This window comes from Gavialis gangeticus, unplaced genomic scaffold, assembly GCF_001723915.1.
Source record: "Gavialis gangeticus isolate Ggan-Ray unplaced genomic scaffold, GavGan_comp1, whole genome shotgun sequence".
Taxonomy (NCBI): Eukaryota; Metazoa; Chordata; order Crocodylia; family Gavialidae; genus Gavialis; species Gavialis gangeticus.
In genome coordinates this window covers 38,476,577-38,477,002 of record NW_017729004.1, presented here as the reverse complement: position 1 = coordinate 38,477,002, position 426 = coordinate 38,476,577, and the positions used below count along the sequence as shown (strand labels likewise).

At 63.4% G+C, this 426-nt stretch overlaps 1 protein-coding gene across 1 annotated transcript in view; it reads left to right on the top strand.

The window, feature by feature from the left end:
• Nucleotides 1–50: 50 nt before the first annotated feature.
• The window catches only part of LOC109291312 (glutamate decarboxylase 2), a 65,562-nt gene continuing 65,186 nt past the window's right edge, over nucleotides 51–426 (top strand). The window contains exon 1 of the mRNA XM_019508271.1: nucleotides 51–323. Coding sequence (XP_019363816.1) covers nucleotides 125–323 — 199 coding nt within the window. The 5' untranslated portion in view covers nucleotides 51–124. The remainder of the gene's footprint in view (nucleotides 324–426) is intronic.

Sequence of the window (426 nt, the reverse complement as noted above, 5' to 3'; positions counted from 1 at the left end):
CGCCGCGGCTGCCGGAGCTCCCGCCCGGGCCGGGCCCGGGCCCGCTCCCACCCGGCGCCGCCGCTGACGTTTCTCTCTTCCGCCTCCAGATCTCCTGCCCGCCTGCCACGGGGAGGTGGCGACCATGTCTTTCCTGCAAGACGTCGTGGACATTTTGCTTCAGTACGTGGCGAAAAGTTTTGACCGATCAACCAAAGTGATTGATTTCCATTACCCAAACGAGCTGCTCCAGGAATACAACTGGGAGCTGGCGGATCAGCCGCAGACCTTGGAAGAGATTTTGTTGAACTGCAGAACGACGCTGAAATATGCCATTAAAACAGGTAACGGACCGCCGAGATTTCCTCCTGCTGCCGCCGTGCCAGTCGTGCCGAGCCTGCAGCCCGCGCCGTGCCGGCTGAGCGCCCGGCGGGGTCCGGCCCGAGG